General features: G+C 33.5%; 1 protein-coding gene across 16 annotated transcripts in view; it reads right to left on the minus strand.

Annotated features, from left to right (window-relative positions):
* The window catches only part of MIPOL1 (mirror-image polydactyly 1), a 321127-nt gene that overhangs the window by 46248 nt on the left and 256921 nt on the right, over positions 1-17958 (minus strand). For 13 of the 16 annotated variants that reach the window (XR_012120546.1, XM_073211329.1, XM_073211331.1 and 10 more), the window contains one exon: positions 6925-7155. The exons of 2 other annotated variants lie outside the window; for them this stretch is intronic. Coding sequence is in view for 13 of the 14 variants with exons in the window: in XM_073211329.1 (XP_073067430.1) it covers positions 6925-7155 (231 nt within the window). In the remaining variant the exon portion in view is untranslated. Of the gene's footprint in view, positions 1-6920; positions 7156-17958 lie in introns of those variants that run through there. One more of the 16 variants, XM_037025505.2, reaches the window with a different exon arrangement.

The following is a 17958-nucleotide window of genomic DNA, read 5'->3' on the forward strand; positions in this document are numbered from 1 at the left end:
GTATAACAACTTTTGCTTTTATTTTTTTAGCTTGCAAGTTCTAGTTAAAATGTACATGATCATTGTTAGTGGATCCTATAATTTCCTTAAAATAATGGGAACTTTATTGCTGACTTTAATTACTATACCACTGGGACTAATGAAAAACAACAAAAATTCCTGTGTTTTACGTAGTCTTAGACCAAAACAGTTTGGATCTCACAAATTTATTTATTCTTTTATTCTTTTTCTCTCATTCCTCTCTACTGTGCTTAGTAGGCAGAAATGTATACTGGCCCAATTCGAGCTCCCCTATTGGAAGTTAAGGTTCTGAAGTGAAGAAGCAGATCAAATATAAGAAGCCATGTTATGATTAAATTTTTCAGTTCCTACTCTCATTCTCTTTATGACATTCCATAAAATTAACTACAAAAGGGAACTTATCAGAGAAAGTACAGATTTTTAGGTTTAGAGAATGAATCCCTTGTTTAGCCTGCATCCTTCACTTTCCACTTCATTGGAATTCCTCAAATTCTGGGTATGGCTCCAATTTTAAAGTAAAGCTATGTCTCTTTCCCATGTCAAAGTGAAAGCCCAAAGGTGTAAGTCCAAATTCTTTAGTTTTTATAAAATAAGAATATAATTATATATCTATCAAACATTGTAGGTTTATAATAAATCTCTGTATATAATAAAAGTAGCTCTAATGAAACCTACTTTATGTACTCAGTGGATGAAAAAGGTGACCCATTATATGAATATACATGGAATTACTTTTTCAATAAAATACATACTTTTGATAGAGTGTAACACTTTCATTTCGTAAGTTAAATACATATGTAACTTAAAAACATGTGTTTTGATCTACAAATCCAGAATATAAAGTTCCTAAAAACCATTTCATGTGTTCAAGAATATAAACTAAGCATGTTAGATGTTAGACAACTGACAGTGATTGCTGAGGAGTCACCTGAGATCATCTTCCCTATGTAAGTGATGATAAAGCTATATCTAATTAGTTCTAGATTTAGAAGGTACCTTCTAAAGCTGATTGGGGAGTTCATTTGTAATAATTTTTATGCAATTAACTATTTGATTTATTATTTCCTGAGTATTTGTATCACACGTCACAGAGCTTTGAAGTCTCAACCACTAAATACATTTTGAAAAGCAATTGCCAGAAAAGTTTTAAATTCTCCCATTTATTAAGACTAATAAATCAAAGTGAACTTTCAACATTATATTAAATAAATGATTTAAACCTTATGCTGGGTTGAGAATTCATGGCAATTCTTCTTTGATTCAATCAAGAAGTATTTACAAAGTGTTCAGACATGTCTAATATTGTCTTGCAATTTATAGTCCAACCAAGAATTTTAGGAAAAATATTACAGATATAAAGTTGGCAAGAAACAGAGTAATTTTAATGAAAAGGCAATGTAATTACAGCAACAAAACTAAAAAGTTCAGTGAAGTCTTTGGTGAAAATTGTAGGCTTAAAAAAAACAAAGAATAGCAGGCATTTTTTTTTTCCTGTTTAAATCAAGAAACTGTGGAAATGTTCTGTTCCCCTTCCCAGCACCCAGAGTCATCTACCCTGTTTTATAATTCAACCTGCAAACAGATTAAGCAGCTGAGTTTGTGGAAAGTATGTTTGCTCTGCGCTAAGAACCCTTGTGTGATGCTATGGTGACTCCCTTGACACCTCGAACAGAACTACAGACAGTTCTTACTCATCATCAGGGAAACCGGGCTGAGAATTCACAACTTCTTTGTAACCTCAACTTCTTCATAGAAATCAGTATTTGTCCAAGAAGGCAGGAAAGACTTTTTGTTAGCTTTACATGTTTTTTTTTCTTTCTGTCAATATATTACTCAAAAGACTCAGGATGCCCTATATTTCAAAAGGAAATGTTTTATACTGAACTTTGATATTTTAATTATGCAATTAAAAATCTTTAGAATGTGTTCATGTTTTAAATAACTGATAGTTTTTTAAAGCAAGTTACAGCAAGGAGAGTCTAAATAGTTGCTACACTTTTTTCTTGAAGATATGTTTAAAAGTTTACAATTTTTTCCTTATTATCTTTGTGCAATCTATATACGACTATAATTTATGAGGGAATTTGAATCATATCAGTGTTAAATCTGGCCCATAGTAAAGATGATATGTAACAAAAGTTACCTCACTATAAACCTAGATCTTTGAGAGAGCTTCTAATGTTATAAGCTTGGTTGTAAACTTTTATTTCAAGTATGTGTAGCTTAGACACATTAAGTACAATAAAATACATTTAAAAATCCTTTGGAAAGCTTTTGTTCTAGGACACAAAAACATATCTGCAGATAGGAAGACAGATGGAAAATAAAATACAGCATAAAGAACTATAAAGTTTTAAGTCCCCTATGACAAAAACATCATCTAATAGATTGGCAAGTCAGTTTTCTCTTTAGTAAATGAGGATTATGGATGGTCTTTGGCACAATTATTAAGAGAAGTTTTCTTTCAAAGTTTCTGTGCTCTTAACCTGTTCTTTAATTCCCTCTACCTCCACGTAACTCCAACCAAGTGCATCCAAGATCAGCAACGGAGCAATCTAAAGGCTAAATCACAATGTGCTCTTCTTCCACAAACATTTATTTATTTTAAAGAGAACTGTGTAAGGAAAGTAATGCTTAACCAGAGGGAATAGATATCTGCTGGTGAAACTTTAGGCTTTATGAAGTTATTTTTGGGCAATAAGGCCTGGCATTCATTACATTTTACCCTATAAGTGATTATCTGCCTATAGATATTGGCTAGTTTATGGATGGTAATTCTGCACAACTTTCCTTTCCAGGAATAGGTTAAAAAATTTAAGAAGTTCTTTTGACTCGGAAGGAAAATAAAATACAAATTTAAAATTCTACAATTATTAGAAATATTATATGGTCTCTCTCTGCTATCTCTGAAGATTTCAGGTCTGATATAATTAAACTTGATGGAAGTTGGTGGTTAGAACAAGGGAGGTTAGAAAAGTTAATCACTAGGAAGTAAGAGATCATAATTCTGAGGAAAGCAATTGGAGCAGCCCGGTCAGTGAGTGAAGGTAGGCAGGACTAGCCACGAAGGTCATACTTTTCTATGAAACTGGTGGGCTTTGGGGACTAGATTGGGGTAAAAAATTTTTATCTGGGCCTAAAATGGATCAGAGCACACCTGAAATTTTCCTGTGTATTCCTGACCTGACCTGCTTTTACTTTATTCTGTAATTCCATCAAACTATTAAATTGTTCTAGTTCATTTGTTTATATGCATTTGTGGAGTACCTACCATACAGCAGGCATCTTTGTGGGTGTTTGGAGATGGAGAAACAAAGATGAATAGAACACTGTCCATGTTTTGGGAAAGCTCAATGACGGGTAATTTTGCAGGGAGTAGAGTAGACAGGAAATAGACACAGAACAATTATAATACCTAGATGATTAAGATCTCTAATAGAGGTATGGACTAAGTACTATGAGAATGATGAACGAAAAATAAAGAAGTCTCACAGGGGCAATATTTAGACCAGATTTTAAGGAATAACAATAATTTAGCCAGATACTAAAAGGAAGGATAACATTCTAAGAAGAAGAATTAGCATGTGCAGATAACCGTAGAGCGGTAGCGGTTGTGTGAAGAAATGATACTAGAAAAATGGGAGAAGGCCAGTAATAGGCTTCATCTGTCATGCTCAGTTGTTTTAACTTGTAGTGGGGGATGGAGGGCCACTGAAAGATTTCAAATAGGAAGTAATATAATCTGATTTATGTTTTAGAAAAATTAGCTCTGTTGGCAGTGAGGAAGATAAACTTGAGGAAACTAGAGGCAGGTAAACTAGTTTTATGAGTATTTCAACAGTTTAGATGAGGGATGACAAGAGCCTGAATTAACACAATTAACAAGTGAAGATGGGGTGGAGGGAATCAGGAGATACACAGGCAGTAGATAAATGGGAACTGAGGCAAAGTGAATGTGAAAGGTAAGAAAGAGTGAGGGAACAACGACAGGGCTGAAACTGCCAAAGATCACTAAGAGACAAGAAATACAAGAGAATGAAGAGGGCTTTATTTTTAGGGGAGTAATTTTTAATAAAAGTATTATGACAACACACAGAAGAGAGTGATTTAACTTTTTAGGAAGTTGGAGAAGTTTTTCCAGAGAAGAGGCAATTGAACTAGTCTTTCTAGTTTGATGAATATGATGAAACTAATAATGTATCAAATGCTTATGATTAAATTTAACTGGCACTGAAGTAGGCATTTTACATGCTAGCCAGTTATTCCTATCAACCCTGCCTATGAGGCCAGAATTATTGTTTGAATTTTTTAAACTTGGAACTGTTGCTTCCAGGGGTTAAGTAATTTGCCCCAAATCTCACAGGTAATAAAAAGGAAAGCAGGGGTTCAAACGGTTCTGTCTGACTTGACTAAAAAGTCTACTTTCTACCCTCTATGCTGAACTGAATCTCATAGGATGAATACATTTCTCATGGTAGAAAAAGGCAAAAGGCTCCAAGTAGAGGGACGGACATATATAAAGGCATTTAGTCTTGAAAAAGCAGAGCTCTTCTGAAGAAGGATATTGCATTGTGGAGTGGAATAACAAGATAAAGAGGGACTATGCAACATGCGTTGTTCTAAAAGCATTACATGTTTTATCTCATATTATTCTTACAACATTATGAGGTAGGAGTATTACTATCGACATAAGAACAGTGCTTTAAAATAAAATGCCTAAGTTCATATACCTCTGCATTTTGAATCCACAGCCTGAGGAGCCATTATGCTATATTGCTGAAGATAGGTGAGGATCTTTACTTATTTTTCACCATGATCATATATTAGTTTTATAATAAAATATAATTAGGAATGGGCCTTTAAATATAATAGTTATGAAATTATTGGTAATCTTAAGAACAATTTCAGTATAAGAGCTAGCCATAGTATATTGAGTAGCAGAGGAGTAAATGGGCACTAAAAGCTTAAAGATTGTGAATTTAGATCAGTTACTTAAGAAATTTCATTGCGAAGGGCAAAGGGGAAATGTGAACCTTTTTTAGTTTAAATTGTAATTACTGCCTGGAATACTGACATATTTTACATGGGACCTTCAAAAATAACTGCTAATAATAGCAATTTCAGATTATGTGGAGAATACTAATACCACCTAACAAAGTCTTATAAGCTGGTTTCCTAGAAGGTTATCTTCCTAAACCAAGTAAAACAGGCTGATGTCCATATTTACTGCAATTAAGATACACTGCCCAATGGAGGGCAATTAAAAATGAAATACAGTAGGTTGAATATGAAAAGGAAAGCTTGATATACTTTATCCAGGTCTTATAGCTGGAAAGCAGAATAAAAGATTTAACATTTAAATTAAAATCTTACTATTGTAAATGACATTAATTGTTGCATTTAAACTCTGTAGTTTGGTACCTTTCCATTAAGAAGTTTTGATCTATCTCTGGTTAAAGGTGAAGTATAAGGACAATAGAGCAAGTTTTTCAAATGGTTAAACTCATTCAGTTTAAAGTATTATCTGAGATGATGTTATTTTTACTTTCTTTTACAAGATGACAATGACAGTTGATGAGATCTAAAAAATAAAGGTTGACAGCATTTCCAAAGGTTTTTTGAGAAATCTAATTGGTCTTTGGGAAACACTGTTTTAGGAAATCTTAGTCATGTACAGAAATTAAAGGATTATGTGTAAAAATCCTTTGAAATTTGTAATTATCTGTAGACTTAAGCCAACAGAGCTAAATCAGACCCTGGTTGTCAAAAGTTACTGATTTGTAATTTACACTGGAATGAGCTCTACCTAAATATCTTGGTGTTCTTAGAATGTTAATGTACATTGTGAATAATTGCATACAGTCTCTGAATGAATGTAAACTTAATCTTTAAATTTACAAAAAATATAATATCATAAACCACAAGTTTCAAGGTACATCAAGAGTAAAAATTAATATGTGTAATTTCTAATCTGTTTTAAAACAGTCTTGACTACAGATTTACCTGACCTTGGGCTATTAACCAAAATATAATTTCAGGGATGTTGGGGAATGGTTGAGATGACTTATTTTCAAATAAAAAGCAGTGAGAAGAAACCTTTAAGTTAGCTTTCTTCATATTGCAAAACTGAAAAAAATTTGTTACAGAAAAAGTTATGTCTTCAAAATTGAAAGCGATTAGGTATGTGAATGATGTAATGCTGTTAATACATAAAGAAGGGCTCAGTTAAAGTGACAAATTCTATTACTTTAAAGCTGTCTTAGAAAATTCTGCAACAGTGTTCAAGTCCCATAAATTAACAAGTGACTTCTTTGTCTGATAAATTATTTGTTAACATTTTGCTATCATAAAGATTGATTATGCAGTTTTATTTAAATTTTAATAAAAATGCAAAGATCTTGGAAAATAAATGTAATTATGCACTATGAAAAGCTGTATTGAATACTTCGGAAGAACAATACATGAAACAATACATGAAAATTAACTTCACTGTATACCATATTCTATGTGCCCAGATTCCAAGGTTGCAGATTCTCAACTCAAGCAGGATTATTGTGTAGCTAAATGAGTAAAGTTGGTTACTTGATTGCTTCTTCCCCTTGCTAACAACTTGTTACCTATGAAATGAGTTTAATAGTATGGCTTCCTTTCACTGATGAAAATCAGTTATTAGAGTAAACATGGTTTGCCCCAGACAGTAAATAGGATGCCCAAATAAATGACTTTTTGACCCCAAATATGATTATGACAGGCAATCTAAAAAAAGTTCATTTGGCTCAAAATCTACTTTTGTCTTAAACTATTAACAGCATAAAAACGAATTCATTATTTAGGTGACAACAAAAGTGTTTTTGTTTTGCTGTGTTTCATGCTTTCGAAACACTGCACGATCGGTTTACTTACTTTCGAACTCTCTCATTGGCTGCGTGGGAGGCCTCCATGGCTTCCTGAAGCTCCAGTTCTACGTTTGCCCGGTCTGTCAGAGCTCGCTGCAGTTGGGCAGCCAGTTCCTCATTCTGTTGTTGAGTGATGGAAACGATGTTCTCTCTGTTTTTTAAAGCTTCTTCATAGGTACTAAGGGTATGATTAAACTGATCCTTCAGATTTTCTTCTTGGGATAAAGATTTGTGTAAACTGGCAAAATATAAATAATTTACACATAAGTATATAGGCTGACTGACCAATAATCTATTTAATAAAAATCTCCAGTTAGAAATATCCATTTCTAAAAATCACTGAAGACGTACTTAAATGGGTAAGTGAAAATAATTTTTAACACAGTATTATATTTGATAATTATCTCATTTCTCTGCTTCCAGGATGAAAGCTACACAGACAAATGATTACCTACACTACCAAAACATACAAAAAGATGCTGCAAGATGTTAATTTAATTATATCAGTGTAAATATTATGTTCTATTTTCTTTAAAAGGAATAGCAGAGAATTAGAAAATAAAGTATCTTGGTAAATAAAAGAATATAATAAGCTGACTGCAAAGAACTCAAAAGTAAGAGAATGGCATCAGTTTAGTAGATCCAGGGTCTATTCGGCTGGACACTTAATGAGAATGAATGAGGTCTGTACAAATAACAATCAGACTTATCCACAGATATAAATGCAGTTAAAGTCACTAGTCAGACTGCACAGAATAATATATATTTGGGTATATTTTCTTTTTGTTAATGAATCTTATGCCAAATACACCCACTGATTAAGTCACACAGATAAGTAGCATATAAATTAAGACTAAATGAATGCAGAAGAAAATGCAGACAAATAGAATCCTAAAATGCTAAAGGTCAAATCTTTGATATGTCATTACACCTACCACCTGAGGTTATTTTGAAATGGCACCAAGCACCTCACTCAATTAAATAAAGACATTTTGAAAATATAAATATTTAATAAGGGAAATTTAAAATCCACACAGGGGATGTTCTTTTTTTATTAAATAAAGTCATTTCAGTATATGCATACAAAAGAAATGTCGATGGGAGACTTGAATAAAACAACCCAACTATATAATATGGATTGATAATGTGAAAGTAAGTCATATAATTCTTAAAGCTGCAAAAAGCTAGTCAGGGAACTTTAGCCCTTTGGAATTTAAAACTGTTCAAACTGAAGTGATTATAAATTTATCTTTTTTTGTTAAAGTAACCAAAAGCCTCTGCAGCGATCTCACTTTGAAGAAGGTGTCACACAGAAATAAGACAGACATGACACAGGGACACTTAGCATACCAAAAGAAACCATTTCAGGATTCAAATTAATTCTGAAGAGGAAAGTGTGATGGCCAACTGTGGTCAATCGCTTACTATATACAAAATAAGAATGGTGTATAGTGCCACATTTGCAAAATGCAAAAGAGTATCTTTCTGCACGATTTACACTTTGTTACTCATTTAACATTCATTGCATTACCTCTCAGTTCTTCCTACAAATCTATATGCCTAAAGACTGCTGTCTCTTGCCCATTTTTTTTAATCTTTTCTAGGCCTTTTCACACTTTCTGTATTCCTCCTATTCCAAGTCCCAGTTTCCTTCAGTCCACCCTCTTTGTCTACTTTGAAGAGCCAAGAAAGAAACTAAAAACAAAACAAAAAATGTAAAGAAAGGCAAATCTGTTTATGTTCTTTACATTTAAAAAATTATTACTAACATTTTCATTGTTAGCTATATTTTAAATTACATAAAGTGCAGAAATCTAAAGTATTTAGCTTGGCAAAATGTAAAGAACAATATACAGAACAAACCCAGAACATTCTGTAGTGTTCCCTCCCAAGGTAACTTGCCTTGCCAAAAGTAGTCACTTACCAACCTTTATTAAGATCCATACTGCATGTTTTTGAACTTTTTGTCTGGCTCATTTCATGTAACATTAGGTTTATGAGATTCATCCTGTTGTTGCATGTATTTCATTATTTTTTACTGCTATATTCTGTTATACAAATATACCACAATTTATTTAACCATTCCACTACTGTTGCTATTGATATTCTTGCACATGTTTTCTGATGGGTCTAAATATATTTGTTTTTGTTTCTTTTCATTATTTTCTGGGTGTGGTGAGATAATTGACATACATAACTCATTTCTGGAATAGAATTTCTCCATAGGTATGAATGTTTGGATTTAGGAGATGCTGCATACAGTTTCCCAAAGTGGTCATACCAATTTACATTCCCATCAGCAAGGTATGGGAGTTTCAGCTGCTCTCTACCTGCTTCCTTTGAGTGGGACTGCCAGTCCTTTTAACTAGCCAGTCTCAGAGGTGCTGTAATATTTCATTTTCTTAATATTGTCTTTTGATGAATGTAAGTTCTTATTTTGAATGAAGTCCAATTTATCATTGTTTCCTTAATGGCAGTGCTTTTTGTGTCGTATTTAAAAAAATATTAATCTATCCCATTCCTTTCTATTTTAATTTTACATATATGGTCTCATTTAAAACTCACAGTGGGCCAGCTTTGGGAATTCTACATTTGTCTGCGATGTCTAACACACTATTCAGTATACCCTAAATAATTAAATATTAAGATCAATGACTCTGTTTTTAAAATACCATCATTATTAAGATCATGGTAACCTGATTTAAGTCTAATTGCTCATCACTTCTTACTCATCTATCACAATATTTTTTTGGGCAAATTTATACCTGATTTTGATTTTTCTCAGATGAACCTATGGCTGGGACCTTTTACTCTCAAGCTCAAAAGCTACTCATCATTCAAAATGCCTTGGAAACCTTTAAATTCCCACCAAGACTTTCTCAAACAGAAGCAGTAGCTGGAGGGATCTTTTAAAAAGATAAATTAAGTAATATCTAATGAGATAGTAGCATCTCATTGCACTCAGAAAAAATTTCTAAAAATAATAACAAATTACATATTTTAACTTACTGAAACCTCACAACAACTATGAGAAAAGTCCTACCAGTATTACATTTTTTCCTGATGAAGAAATTGAAACAGAGAGGCAAGTAATTTAATTAATCTCACACACCTAGCAAAGCCAGAATCTGAACCCATACAGGTCTTTATCCTGGGCTGGAGCATTGCTCTCATCTTGTCTTGAGCTACAAAACTCTGCATTACCTGGTCTCTCTGCTTCCTCTCCTTTTAGCCATTCAGTTTCTCAAGTACATCAAGATTTTTCCTGCTTGAGGCATTTGTTTGGAATGTGCTTTCCTCCTCGACCTGACAAATTCCTATTGACACATTAGATATGAGCACAAGCGCTTCTTTCTCAAACCTTTTATGATACTTAAATCTAAATTTTGATGTTCCTTCCCTCTTTGTTATTCTTTCTCACTGACCCTGTTATTTTCCTTCTTAGAATAGTTTTTTTCAGTTTTATCTTGTGATTTACTTCCCAATTCCACCATATTATTGTGCTATTTACATAGGGTAATTTTATTTTATGGTAAGAACACAGTCCCTAAGAACTTCAATAAATCAAAATGTTCATAATCATAAGGAAATTTTCTCATAGAAAGTAGAGGGGGTAGATTCCCAGCACATATAAATCTATGAGGCATGAAGAACATTTTTACTTCAGCACTATTTTTTCCTTCAGAGGGCTCTTCCCTAAACAGACAACAGGGCTCCACACTGGTTAGCTTTCTTCACAATATTATATCATATATAACTTCTTTTCAAAGTTATTGATTTTCAAATGCATTTTCAGCATGGCAGAAGCATCACAACTTACTGGCACTTAAATGAGAATTAATGGGAAATTTTAAGTTAGAATAAGAATAAATGATAAAAACAATAGCAAAAGAACAATTAAATCTCTCCCAAAAGTTCCAAAACATGTAGCTCACACAATATTGACATAGAACAGTAACTATTTCTGTTTACTATGAATTTAATGAGGTAAAACCATAAACAAAGTTTCAATTTACTCTTCCAGTTCTGAAATGATGTACTTCTTAATTTTTCTAATTTACTAGAGTGAGACTTAAATAATATTTTTACTTAGTGATCTTTCCTATTATCATACTTCTACTTCACATCAAATGAAACTGTATCTTATCTCCTATGCTGCTCACCATGCTGAGTCCAGCCATAGATCAAGGTAGAAAATACTTCTTGAAGGGCACTGTACCAGTAAGTAGCACGTAAGAAGCTTCCTTACTGCAGTGGTTTCTGTCTTAGTTTCATTATCTCCTGGTCTATTTCCTTGTGTCTGTGGTCCTATTTCCCCGGTCTCTGTCTCTCTGTACTGCTTCAGCTTAAAATATCTTGGAGTTACCAGTTTATGACCCACTTTTATGTTTTGCTTGAAGATACTTATGTTCTCAGCTTATCTGCTTACCCACTTGTTGAACTCTCTCTCTCTCTCTCTCAACTGAAATATCACACATGGATTCAGCTTATTCGAGCAACTGGTGATTTTCCATTTACACCAGGTTTTGATGCTACTTTTCATGGCTCCTCTCATCTCCATCAGCAGGCATACTTCAGTCCTTCCATGAGATCACATAACTCAGCATTCTATGCTATGCACTTACTCTGGTATGTTTCATTTATTTATAGTAATTGCTCAATTAATCAGGTGTTCTCCATACACTTTATTTTAACTGGATAAATATTTTTTTATTAAAAATTTAGAGGTGAGGTACCACAGTATAAATCAATAGTTCTTAACCAGGAGTATTTTTGTCCCTCGGGATATATTCTGCAATGTCTGGAGAACTTTTTGATTTTATAACTGGAGAGGATGGAATGCTACTAGCACTTAGTAGAGGCCAGAGATGCTGCTGACACCCTACATTGCAGAGGACAGATCCCCACTACAAATAATTACGCAACCTAATATGTCAGGAATGACAAGTCTGGTGTAGATGAAAAGATGTCAGGTTTGGACTTCGAAGAAGCAGATTTATATTTTGGTCTTGTTATTCACTCTGTACGACCTTGTGAAAAACACTTTACCTATTTGAATATTCATTTCCTCAACTTAAAACAAGACAAATCTCATGAAGTTCTCTAATGAGAATAAAGTGAGGTGATCTAGCAATGTGAAGATATCTTGCCCAATACTTGGCAAGAACAGGTAGGCATTCATACATGTGTATTTTTAAAAGAAATAGTTTATTTCTAATTAACTTTGCACAGAATATTATACAATACTCAGACATTTTATAAACACTTTGATGAAAAAGACTTGCTTGTTTTGACAGGTTTCTCATGAATTGGGAGAAGTAAACTAGTTTTCTTAACCTCTACCACTTAAAGATAAAATTCTTAAATCACTCTAAAAAAAAGAAAGAGGCAGGTTTGGCTTGTTTTACTGAATTAAAATAAATAAAGACAAAGTAAGTATGAAAGGCAGAAGTATGTGCTACCTTTTCTGAGAGGACAGTGTCTGTGTTTACTTCCTGGTTTACTGCATCAATTAATTTCAACTGAGATTCAACTGTGATTTGCCTTCTTATTGAGGAACTCCTTTTAATATTCTTGCAAGGCAAGTGTACTAATGACATTTTCCCTTAATTTTTGTTTGCCTGAGAAAGTCTTTATTTCTCCTTCACTTTTGAAGGATAATTCATTGCATACAGAATTCTAGGATGATGTCCCTGTTTTAGTCTGACATTCAAGGTGTTCTAACATTCTGTTCTACTCTTCTTCTCAGACTTCTTCCTATCTATCCCTATCAAAAGTTTTATTTTAGCCTCACAGAAATACAAACTCTTTGAAAATGCCCTCCCACTCTTATTTTGGATTATTGCTCCGACTGTTGCTTCCGCTTGGAATGCTCCTTCTCTATCCGTCCATGCACTGCATCACTACACTCCAAGATCCAGATGGGCTGCAACAGCCATCATAAAGTCATGTTCCGTACGCTGCCCACAGAGGCACCCCTTCCTCTACGTTCCCATACTCTTTCATGTCCCTTATATTATACTCATCACTTTCTACTATAATTTACAACAATTGTATACTTGTTTTACCTTTCCTACTAGATTCTAATGCTACTGACAGAAGGAACCATGTTTTACTTGTTTCCTTCTAGGGCCTAACACAATGGCTACTTTATAGGAAAAATACAAAAAGTATTTATTGAACATTGTTGCTTAAATGCACTATTTGAACAAGTGGGTTTAGTATTATTAAAAAAACACATCAATTTTATTCCCTTCCTTTTCTCCTTATCTTAATGTGCAGCCCCATGTGCTCCACTGTTTACCCTTACCCATACTCCATTCCATTTTTTTGAATATTTTAAAAAGAAACTTTCTGTTTTGAGATCATTGTAGATTCATAGGCAACTATAAGAAATAATACAGAAAGACTCCTGGTGTCCTTTACCCACTTTCCCTCAATGGTGATGTTTTATAAAATTGTAATAGCCCCATTGAGATACTGACACTGACATAGTCAAGACACAAAACAGTTACATCACCACAAGGATCCCTCATATTTCCCGACTTCCTTGCCATCCACCCCTTTTTAAACTCTAACAACCTCGAATCTGTTTTCCATTTCTGTGATGCCATTTGAAGAATTTTATGTAAAAGAAAAGGGATTCTCTTTTTTTCACTCAACATAATTCTCTGGGGATTCATCCAGGTTGTTGCATGCTTCCATAACTAGTGTTTTTTTGAGGAAGTGGTTCATTACTTCTAAATTGACATTTTTATGTGTGTAGAGTTACCCAAAGTAATAACTTCTTATTGCTTTCATGCATGCAAAGTCTATACTGATACCCTTCATCACATTCCTGATATTGGTAATGTGTCTTCTCTCTACTGTTATATGCTTCTCTGTTTTCTTTATTATTTTCTTCCTTCTGCTTGCTTTGCATCTATTTTTCTGTTCTCTTTCTAGATTCTTGATGTAGGAGCTTAGATTGTTGATTCGACATATTTCCAACTTTCTTAATGTATGCAGTTAGTATTATAAATTTCCCTCCCAGCACTGCTTTAGCTGTTTACCACAAATTTTGGTATACTGTATTTTAATTTTCATTCACTTCCATGTATTTTAAAAAGCCTTCCCTTCAGAATTTTTCTTTGACTCTGTATTGTTAGTTTCCAAGTGTTTGGAGATGTGTCTGTTATTTTTCTGTTACTGATTTCTGTTCTGATTATATGGTAGTCAGAAAACATACTCTGTATGATTTCAGTTCTTTTAAATTAATTGAGGTTTGTTTTATGACTCAGAACATAATCTTGGTATATGTTCTTTTGACATTTAAGTGTCCTTGTTGTATGGAATGTTTAAAAATGTTGATTAGGTCTTGGTAGTTGACAGTCATGTGGAATTCTTCTGTATCCTTGGATTTTTTCTGTCTTTATTACATCTCTAGTTATTATTACAAGAGTGTACTTTTTGACCACCTTCTTCCCATCCCCTTCCCCATCTCCTGTCTCTGGTAACCACAAGTCTGGTATCTTTTTCTATGCTTAGTTTTCTTTTTTTCTTTTGGTTCATACATAAGTGAAACCATATGGCATTCAGCTCTTCTGTCTGACTTATTTCACTTACATAATAAATATTTTTCCATTTTCTTAAACTGGGTTTTTTTTCCTGCTATTGAGTTACATGAGTTCTTTATATTGCTCATGAATATAGATGCAAAAATTCTCAATAAAGTATTAGCCAATCAGCCCTGTAAAAATAGGTAAAGAACAATACACTACTAGCAACTGTGATTTATTTAGGTATGCAAGAGTTACTCAACATCTGCAAGATCAATTAATGTAATCCATCCTCCAAAAGTCTGAAGAACAAAAATCATTTGACCGTATCACTGAATGCAAAAGAAGCATTTGACAAAATCGAACACTGATTCATGATAGAAACTCTCAGCAAACTAGGAATAGAGATGAAATTTCTCAACTTGAGATAGAACATCTACACAAAACCTACAGTTAATATTATACTTAATGGTGAGAAATTAGATGCTTTCCCCTAAAGATCAGAACCAAAGCAAGGATATCTCCTCTTACCTCTCCTATTCAACAAAGTACTGGAAGTTCCAGCTAAAGTAATAAGACAGAAAAGCAAATAAAAGGTATAAAGATTAGGAAAGAAGAAATAAAAGTGTCTTTGTTCACAGATGACATGATTGTCTATGTATAAAAATATCAAAGACTCAACAAAAACAAAACAAAACAACTCTTGAACCTAATAAGAAATTATAGCAAGGTTGCAGGATAGAAGGTTAATATAAAGTTAACTGCTTTCCTATGTGGCAGCAGTGAGCCATTGTAATTTAAAAGCAAAACATAAGACCATTTATATTATCACCCTCCCAAAATGAAATATTTAGATATAAATCTAACAAAATATGTACAGAAGCTATATGAGAAAAACTCTGGTGAAAGAAATCAAAGGGATACATAGAGATATTCCATTTGAATGGATAAAACGACACAATATTATTAAGATGTCAATCCTTCCCAAATTGATCTTTACATTCAATGAAATTCCAATCAAAATCCCAGCAAATTATTTTGTAGGTATTGACAAACTTATTCTAAAGTCTGGAGAGGCAAGCAATCCAGAATAGGGAAGTCAATACTGAAAGAGAACAAAGTCAGAGGACTGATACTACCCAAACTCAAAACTTATTGTAAAGCTACAGCAATCAAGACAGCATTACCCGGGCAAAAGAATAGGCAAATAGATCAGTGGCAGAGAATAGAAAGCCCTGAAATAGATCCATTCAAATATGATCAACTGATCTTTGATGAAGGAGCAATTGGATATCCATATTAGAAAAAGATGAATCTACTCATAGAACTTATACCTTTCACAAAAAGTAACTAAAAATGGATCATAGTCCTAAGGAGTAAAATGCAAAACTATACAACTTCTAGCAGATAACAGAGAGAAAAATTGAGGTAATCTTGGGTTTGGGAAAGAGTTTTTAGATACAACACCAAAAATGTGATCCGTGAAAAAATAACAGATGCTAGAACTTACTAAATTAGAAACTTAATGTGTTGCAAGACACACTGTTAAGAGAATGAAGACAATCCATAGATTGAGAGAAAATCTTTGCAGACACACATGTGATTAAGTACTAGCATGCAAAAATTCAAAAAACTCTTAAAACTCAACAATAAGGAAATAAATCAGTAAAAAATGGACAAAATATCTGAACAGATATCTCACCAAAGAAGAAGTACAGATGGCAAGCAAACATATAAAAATATGCTTAACATAATATGTCATCAGGGAGTTGCAAACGGAAACAGTGAAATATACCACCATATACCTATTGGAATAGCTAAATCCAAAAAGTAACAATCTCAAATTCTTGTGAGCATGTGGAGCAACAAGAATTCTCATTGATCAGTGGTGGGAATGTAAACTAGTACAATCAGTTGGAAAGACAGTTTGGTTTTTTTTTTTTTTACAAAGCTAAACATAATGTGATTGTGCCCCTAAGTATTTATCCAGTAGGGCTGAAAACCTATGTCCACACAAAAAACTGCACATGAATATTTATAACAACTTTATTCATAATTTCCCCAAACTGGAAGCAACCAAGATGTCTTTCAAAAGGTAAATGCATAAGCAAACTGTGGTATATCCATTCAAAGGAATAGTATTTAGTGATAAAACCTGAACTATCAAGTCATGAAAATACTGGAAGACCCTTAAGTGCATATTACTTAATGAAAGCTGTTTGGAAGGCTATTAAATCTGATTCCAGCTATATGACATCATGAAAAGGTATACCTTCTCTAAGAACAGTCACAAAGAAGAAATGTCATATGCCTAAGGGTCAGTTTCAGATGAAAATATTTTGTTTAATTTTGAGGAGCTCAGCACATAACGCTTACTAGTCAGTCTCTTAGCTGAGAAGTTTGCTCAACAATGGAAAGTTCTGCCCAAACCATCTGTATTAATAAATGATTATACTAAAAGTATAAAGATAACCAACTGTTCTTAAATAGGGTAAATACTTTTCAATTTTATTAACAACCCTAATTAACTCCCTTATGAAAAATAAATGAAGTCCCATTAAATGCATATTTTAATTTCACATTATAAATAGATGACATGCTGACCTCAGATACAAGGACTAAAAATTTCATTTCATGAGACTTACAAATGCATAGCGCCTGTTACATAGCTGTTGCTGAGTAGCTCTTTGGTTAACTGAATTGTGGAATATAGGGTTCAGCCAGAACATTCATATTTGATGCATGTGCTTTGTTTTACTTGGAATTGGAGGGCTCCATTGTGACACCTCAGGCCCTGCTTCTCTTCCTCAATGAATGACCAGTGTGCTGGGCACTTCACTAGAGCTATAACTAGAATGGTGGCTAAACAGACTTTTCAAATTTTTGTAAATGCTATAAAGGAAGGGATGTGACATTTGAGTTGAAATTTAAAGATAAGAGTAGGTATTAATTAAATGAGTGGTGGAAGAATTTCAGGCCTGGGGAAGAACAGGTGCTCTTCCTAACAGGAGAAGGGACAGCTGAGAAGCTAAACGAAGTCCAGCTGCACTGGTGTTAGGTGTTCAGAGACCAGCAAAAAAGTTTAGAACTCCATCACACAGGGTCTTTTTGGAACCTGATAAGGATTTTGGTCTTTGCCTATGGCAAATGAGAAGCTGTTAAAGATTTTGAAGAGAGGTTAATGATATCTGCATAATTGAAGAAGTGCTCTGGATGGTTTTTTTTGTGTATCTCTGTTACCTGACAGGACAAACAGCCTCTGGTAAGACTCACCTTGCTCCTTCTCTGAAGGGGGTAGCTCTGGAATTTCAAGAGAACATGGAACCATATTGAGGTTCAAATATCAAAAAAACAATAAAGTTCTAAAACTCACCTTTTACTTACTTTATCCCAGATATACTACATTACTACACAGATATATATGTACTTGTTCTATTTTCTATATGAGGGACTCTGACTCACTAAGTTGTACAAGTATTCCAATCTAGTCTAACAGATGGGGT

This window comes from Manis javanica, chromosome 8 (assembly GCF_040802235.1).
Source record: "Manis javanica isolate MJ-LG chromosome 8, MJ_LKY, whole genome shotgun sequence".
Lineage (NCBI taxonomy): Eukaryota > Metazoa > Chordata > Mammalia > Pholidota > Manidae > Manis > Manis javanica.